At 33.0% G+C, this 8,556-nt stretch overlaps 1 protein-coding gene across 1 annotated transcript; it reads right to left on the minus strand.

Annotated features, from left to right (window-relative positions):
* Positions 1-5,677: 5,677 nt before the first annotated feature.
* Positions 5,678-6,481, minus strand: LOC127805661 (uncharacterized). Its single transcript, XM_052342415.1, has one exon. It carries the CDS (start codon positions 6,479-6,481, stop codon positions 5,678-5,680), a length of 804 nt encoding a protein of 267 aa, XP_052198375.1.
* Positions 6,482-8,556: the final 2,075 nt, after the last annotated feature.

The raw sequence follows: 8,556 nt of genomic DNA on the forward strand, positions 1-8,556 counted from the left end.
AGTGAATCAAAGCAAAAGGGATAGGTGAAAGGTGACATTTAAACCACTTAGCCCATGCAATGAGACCAGATTTGGAGTAAATTGTGGATTCCTTGAAGAAAATTATACAGTAATCAATATATTTAATTTTTAAATCTACTTATTGGTTTTTATTCATTTTATAAACAAAATTAAATCTTTGACGAAACAATTTTTTATTTTATTTTATTTTTAACTATAGCCAGCAATGACACAACAAGCTTTATACAATCAAACTATTTACTATTAATTATAAATGAGTTTATCTGAACAAAAGAATTTATTTGATATAATCTACTTGAAAAGTAAATTGGTTCATATATTCATTGTAGTTTTTTTTTTTTTTTTCATTTACCCTTTTGTAGTTTTTTTTTAGTTAAGTTAATTTTCATATCTTGCTTAAATCACCTAAACACTCTTAATTTCTATTACTAATGGTGTTAAATAAAATACTAACAAAATAAAAATAATCAAAAATAAGAAAAATTAATGCGGTGCTCCTTAGATTTGAGATAAGTGCAAGAACTATATATACTTAACCCAAAATCACAAAACACATGATAGGAGAAGAGAGGCAATTCATGGATTATAAAAAAAAAAAAAAACGATTTGTTGCTCACATTGGGTGATGCAAGCAAAATGAGAGGAAGGGGATGTGGGGCCATGGAGGGGTGTGGGACCCACAAGCCCACAGACACCATAACATTCCTCTACAAAAGAATTAGAAGAAAAATTTTAAAAGGTAATGAATGACTACTCCTACTCGATCCTTAATTAATTAATTCATTGTTAAGAAGTAATTAATCCATTATATGCATGATGATGATGATTATGATTGTTTTGTAGCGCAAGCAGTACAAAACAAACACAAGCAAATTACACATTAAGACAGAGGGTGAATGGGGCCTATATGATTGTAGCGCAGAAACAACGGCACAAGGGGCAGGAACTTCGGCGTGGCAGCCACTGGAAGAGGCAGTTACTGTGAAACGTATGCGAGCAAGGCGTGGCTGCAACCCTCATCCCTTTGGAAATCTTCTGCAAGCAAATTGCACAGGCGGCCTCCTCCTCCTCCTTCCCGCCCTCGAATTCCTTGATCTCCACTGCAGGATCAAGCTCGTGAAACCCAGTTGGCTCTTTCCTCGTCATGGGCTTCACACAAAGACAGATCGGCTCCTTCATAAGCACCATCAAAGTTCTTCGAATCTTTTGAGCTTCAGGGGCAGACAATTTCCTTCGAGGCGCAGCCTCAGCAGCAGCAGCAGCAGGTTCGCTCCCAACTTCTGCGGCTTCTCCGTTCTCGTGGCTAAGGAGGTGAACGTCTACCACTACGACGACGATGGGGTTCTTGGTTTCGTGCCCTTCCTGGAGATCAAACTTGAAGCAACCAAGCAGGTGATTGGAGATGTCTTCTTTCAGCCGTAGCATAGTTTCTAGGTTTAAGCATCTGGTGCTTTCCATGGCTACTGAAACGACAAACTGGGTGGATTCTGGAGTTGACAAATCACGGAGCCGGAACTTGGTGAAACCCTGGTAATTGACCGCAATCTGAAATAAGTGATCTGGAAGTTTGCCATCTTTGGCGTTGGATTCAACTGCCAACTCGTTCGTGATCCTGAACATGAAAAGTCCGCCGTTATGCAATTCATCTATGTTTCGAAGAATCTCGTTCCATTTGAACACTCGAACCTGGACGTCATGAATTTCTTGAATGTAATTCATCTTCTCTCTCATTCTCATTCTCTCTCTCTCTCTCTCTCTCTCACTACTCTCAAATGGCGTAGGAAAGGATGAAAGATAAGAGATATATAAGCGCGGAGGACCAAATTCCAAACCAAAGCCTTGGTGGAAAAGGCTTTAATTGTTTTGTAGGATTTAAAAGGAAATCCAAATGTCGGTTGATATTTATATTATGCAGATTGGAGAAACAGAAACCTTGCTGGAGAAGGGCTATTAATTCATTCTGGATTGGGATTGGGATTGGGATTTTGATTTTCAGATAATATATATTCTGTTTTTGTAGGGATATTTCATGTCATAAAATTCAATAAACACCCATACTTAATTTACTAAACTCTCTTTCATATTATTGTAAAAATAAAATAATCACAATATTCAATTAATCTCAAATAATTATACATATTTTCTTATTATAAATAAAAATACTAAATTTACCCTTATGTGAAGAAAAAGTGGGGTGAGATGATTTTGAGAGGAAAAAAAAAAATGAACAAAATATAACCACTAATCCAAAAAAAGATAAAATGAAGATTCAACTTTTAAAATTAAAAGAACAAATCTAACGTTTAAAAATTTAATAAAAAACTGTACTTACTAAAGCAAAGAAACAAGAAAATTCATAGAATTGAGCGTTTGAAAATTTAATTAAAATTCGTACTTACTGAGAAAAAAAAGAAAATTTAATTCTTTAGACATTATTTTGCTTTTAGAATTTAAAGATAAATTGAAGATTAATTTACTTTTATGATTTAACAGATCAATTAAATTTCACTCAAATTATGAACTGATTTGCTTTTCCATTTCTTTAGAAATCGATAAAATTAAGATTTTTTTTAAATTTATAGACTGAGTAAGGTTACCCGTTATATATTTCTTTTTTTCTTACCAAATAATCAATTGTTGCGATTTTTTTAAGTTTCATATATGCATAATTTTTTAAATTTAATTAAGATACTTTAATTATTATTATTATTATTTTTTTGCATATAGATCTAACTTTTTATATAAAAAAATATCAAAGGAAGTTCTCTATTAAAATTAAATCTACAAAGCAATTAAATATCCAAAGTTATAAACTTTAAAAAGTAATAGATTTTAGCCTAATGGATGGATACTCAAATACTATTGGGATTCAAATGTCCGGAAGCATAATAAGTGAATCAAAGCAAAGGGATAGTGAAAAGTAATAATTTAAACCATTTAGTCTATCTCCAACAGGGTTGCTATTAGAGGTGTTTATGGTGTGGTTTAGGTTATTTTCAATATACCAAATCACATGCATAGTTTGACGTTAAATCAAACCGAATAATTTAGTTTGGTCTGCGAAAACTGCACTAGATCGTACCGCAATTTGTAGTGTAGTCTGGTGCACTATTGATCAAAAACAAAGTAATAAGCACATATCTAATTAACGAGGATATACCGGCTGCTTTGTGTCACAAACAGAGAAAATAACTTGAAACATCAATTCCAAATCCACACCTCTGTCATGTTTTGCAGACAGTAACTAAAACAAAAATAATTGAGCAAAAGAATGTAAAGAGTGAAATAAAAAATCCATAATAAAACATATACTTGCTCAATATTGTATCAGTTGAGTTCGTGTCGATTACAGGGCTGCTCAACATGCTCTAATAGATCACATAAAGAAAGGAAGAATAACAAATACCCACATCAAGAAATATTGATAATTAAATAGTTTAGATCCAAACGTGCAAGATCAATTCAAAAAATGATGTCTTGGAGAGCTAAGTGATTGCCTAAAACACTCTAGTTTCTCAAACAAACAAGTCCATGGACCTAATAGTTTGAGCTATAAAGATGACAAATGTAGCCGAAAGTAAGATCAAAATATTGTGGTTTCATTGTGACAATGGCGACAATCAAAGACTTCGTTGCAGCAGGAAGCTTGGATCTTGCACCTTCTTTGTGCTTGCAACTATGGAAAATCACACACAAACATATAACCTTTAACAGAGGTATTAAGAAATTGAGCTCAAGGCTCATTCAAGACCCCAAACCTCTTGAGATCCGCCACCTTGGAAGGCATCCCAAGCGATCTCCTTGGATTGCTTGGACCCTCTCAGACCCCAAACCTCTCAAGATCCACCATAATGGAATGCGTCTCAAATGAAGCGTTGACAAGAGACGAGAGATGATAGACGATCTGGTTAGCGCGATTTGAGTCCTCACAGACGATCTCCTTGGACTGTTTGGACCCTCCGAGATGATGTCGGAGAAACTAGAGACTGAAAGAAAAAGGTTGGGGAAGGAGGTTGTCAGTCTAGTGCAGCGGGGGCTGGGTAGAGAGAATGAAGAATGGAAGATTTAGTCTTAGGGTTCACAACTTCACCCTTTTGTGTATTTTATAATTTTTTTATTATTACACTACTTAGGCGGTTCGGTTTTGAACCGAACCGAAAAATCCTCAAATCGCAGACTGCACGGTTTGAGGATTTCTCAAACCGTACCGAACCATCCTTCCCAACAAATCGCACAGTGCTGTTCAGTTTGGTTCGATCAGTTTCCACAGTTTGTCAATTTTTTTGTACACTCCTAGTTGTTATTTCTACTCATCAAGCCAAATATAACGAGCCAACCCTAATTTGATGCCTCCAACAGACCTTGTCATCGCCAAAATCATTCGTTAAATATCTGACAAAACCCAAAATAAGAGGATCCTCGCCATTTCTCCCCCCACAATGGCCATCAATGTTAGAAGCTAACCAGATGTGACGAAGACAACATTGGCTGAAGAAGAAAAGGTGTAGACGTGGCGATAGAAGATTCGGAGAAGACAAGTTGCAGGCGTGACGAAAAACAAAATCGACCACCAAATTTGGTAGTTGCGACAACCAGTGAAAGCGGTCGTAGAAAAGAGCATAAACATCGTCGGCAACTAGGAGCAGAACGACCGGCGGTAAACCTATTGTTGCAGCTTGTTGTTCATCATCTATCCCAGATTGGTTTGTGATTTTTTTTTATTTTTTATTTATTTGTGTATTAAATGAATGATATTGTGTATTTACATATTTTGGTTATTGATTTGTGTATTTGATTATTGAGTTTGTATATGTGCGTATTTAATTATTTTGTGTATGTGTATATCAAATTATTTTGTATATTTAATTATTAATTTGTATATTTGATTATTAGGTGATTAGAGTTGTGTTTTTGTCTTAACAGATAAATTCATTGATAAAAAATTAATTCATGAATTATAAGTTGCTTGGACAGTAAGCTATTGCTGATTGATTAATTAGCTCAAGTGTTTGAGGAGTTAGTAGTTTATGCACACATAGACAAAGAGACAGAGTAGAATTTGAGGATAATAATGAAAATTAAACCATTAAACCGAAAAACATATATAACCCAATTGGCCCAAAACAATGTCATTTTTTATTATAAAAAAATTTACTATAATTTTCCTGAAATTTTGTTTTTGCTTCTATAGAACCAAAACCATTACTAGAAAAATTCAAAACAAAATTGGTTATATTAATTTTTCTTTTTTTTTTTAATATAAATATTTTACTAATATTAAATTTTCTCTTTGAACATTTTGTTTTTTGTTGATTTTAGATATAATAAAGACGGCGGGCGAGTTTGATAATAATTGTAACATTGTCGCTTCTAAATAAACGATGAATATAAATTTTTAACCCAAAATTATAAAACATACATGGCAGGAGAAGAGAAGGCAATTCATTGATTACAAAAGAAAAGAAAAACTTTAAAAATAAGTAATGAATGACTACTCCTACTCGATCCTTAATTAATTAATTCATTGTTAAGAAGTAATTAATCCATTATATGTATGATGATGATGATGATGATGATGATGACGATTGTTTTGTAGCGTAAGCAGTACAAAATAAACACAAACAAATTACACACTAAGACAGAGGGTGAATGGGGCCTATATGATTGTAGCGCAGGAACATCGGCACAAGGGGCAGGAACTTCCGCGTGGCAGCCACCGGAAGAGGCAGTTACTGTGAAACGTATGCGAGCAAGGCGTGGTTGCAACCCTCATCCCTTTGGAAATCTTCTCCAAGCAAACTGCACAGGCGGCCTCCTCCTCCTCCACCCCCTCGAATTCCTTCATCTCCACTGCAGGATCAACCTCGTGAAACCCAGTTGGCTCTTTCCTCGTCATGGGCTTCACCGGAAGACGGATCGGCTCCTCCATAAGCACCATCAAAGTTTCTCGAATCTCTTGAGCTTCAGCGACAGACAATTTCCCACGAGGCGCAGCCGCACCAGCAGCAGCTTCGCTCCCAACTTCTGCGGCTTCACCGTTCTGGTGGCTCAAGAGGTGAACGTCTACCACTACGACGACGATGGGCTTCTTGGTTACAGGGCCTTCTTGGAGATCAAACTTGAAGCAACCAAGCAGGTGATTGGAGATGTCTTCTCTCAGCCGTGGCATAGTTTGTTCGTTGAAGCAGCTCGTGTTTTCCAAGGCTACTGAAACGACAGACTGTGTGGATTGTGAACTTGACAAATCACGGAGCCGAAACCTGGTGAAACCCTCGTAGTTGACCGTAAGCTGAAATAAATGATTTGCAAGTTCGCCATCTTCGGTGTCGAATTCAACTATCACCTCGTTCGCGATCTTGAACATGAAAAGTCCATTATGTAATTCATCTACGTTGTCAAGAATTTCGTTCCATTTGAACACTCGAACCTGGACGTCATGAATTTCTTGAATATAATTCATCTTTCTCTCACTCTCTCTCTCTCTCGCAATGGCGTACTACTCTAAATGGCGTAGGAAGGGATGCTTTAATTGTTTTGTAGGATTTAAAAGAAAATCCAAATGTCGGTTGATATTTATATGCAGATTGGAGAAACAGAAACCTTGCTGGAGAAGGGTTATTAATTCCTTTGGGATTGGGATTGGGATTTTGATTTTCAGATGATATTCTGTTTTTGTAGGGATATTTCATGTCATAAAATTCAATAAACACCCTTACTTAATTTACTAAACTCTCTTTCATATTATTGTAAAAATAAAATAATCACAATATATTCGATTAATCTCAAATAATCATACATATTTTATTATTATAAATTAATTATAAATAAAAATACTAAATTTACCCTTATTTGAAGAAAAAGTGGGTCAGATGATTTGAGAGAAAAAAATTAAAAAAAATGAAAAAAAAATATAAGCACTAATCCAAAAAGATAAAATGAAGATTCAACTTTTAATTAAAATTAAAAGAACAAATCTAATGTTTAAAAATTTAATAAAACTGTACTTACAGAAGGAAAGAAACAAGAAAATTCATAGAATTGAGCGTTTGAAAATTTAATTTAAATTCGTACTTACTCAAAAAAGAAAACAAAAGAAAAAGAATATTCAATCAAAATTCAATTCTTTAGACATTATTTTTCTTTCACAATTTAAAGATAAATTGGAGATTAATTTGCTTTTATGATATAAAAGATGAATTAAATTTCGCCCAAGTTATGAACTGATTTGCTTTTATACGTCTTTAGAGATCGATAAAATTAGGATTTTGTTTAAATTTGTAGACTGATTAAGGTTTACTGTTATATTTTTTATTTTTTCCAACCAAATAATCAATTGATTCCATCTTTTTCATTGTTTAAATTTATAGACTAATTAAGGTTAGTCGTTATCTACGTAATTGTTTAAATTTAATTAAGATACTATAATTATTAAATATTCAAAAAGTTATAAACTTTAAAAAGTAATAGATTTTAGCCTAATAGATGGATACTCAAATACTATTGGGATTCAAATGTCTGAAAGCACAATAAGTGAATCAAAGGGATAGGTGAAAAGTGATAATTTAAACCAATTATTAGCCCATGCAATGAGACCAGATTTGGAGTAAATTGTGGATTCCTTGAAGAAAATTATACAGTAATCAATATATTTTGGATTCTCTGAAGAAAATTGTTCAAAGAATCATACTACTTGTATATTAATTAAGGGTTACACCTTAGGCTATACACATGCATGTCAATGACTAAAATACCCTTCATGCCTCTCTATTTTGGGTGAAAGATATTTTTATTATTTTTATTATATTATATAACGCTAGAAATACAAATAATATTTTCTTTATCCGTAATGTTTGAAAAAATGTAACGAGTACCTGTGAGATTTAATAATATGTTAGCTGCAATAGACCTTCAATATAATATTTTTTAAATCAACTTCTTTCTCACACTAATATAAAACATGTTATCAAAGTTTTCTTAAAATATATAAAACAGAAGAAACACTTCAATTTTTTAATGTAACTATATATATATTATTATTATTATTATTAATAACAGTTAAAAATACTGCACGCCAAATAGAGGGTGAATCGGGTGTTTTTAGACTTTTCTTGTTTTCAAAGAATTTTTGTATAAGAAAGTTTGAACTTTTTCAAATTATAAATACTCTTGCTTTAAATATAAACTTGTCAAAAATGATATGTAATAAGTGTAAAATAAATTCAATACAAGAAGATTGATCATTTTAAAGTTCTGGAAAACTGTTGCTATGAGTATTAAAATTGATAAAAAAATTATTGAAAAAAAACATTTACTGAAAGTAGAATTTAAATTTGTTTTGAATATGTTTGCTATGAGTTATATATATATATATATATATATTTACAACTTTCATAAAACAAGCATAAAGATATAATGTAAAATGTAAGTGTTGAAATAAAAGGAAATAAATAGAGTAACACACAATATTATAGTAGTTCGACTAAATTAGTCTACTCCAGTTCATTGGCTCATCACCAAGGATTTTAACCAACTCAC

Source organism: Diospyros lotus, chromosome 7 (assembly GCF_014633365.1).
Source record: "Diospyros lotus cultivar Yz01 chromosome 7, ASM1463336v1, whole genome shotgun sequence".
NCBI classification, from domain to species: Eukaryota; Viridiplantae; Streptophyta; class Magnoliopsida; order Ericales; family Ebenaceae; genus Diospyros; species Diospyros lotus.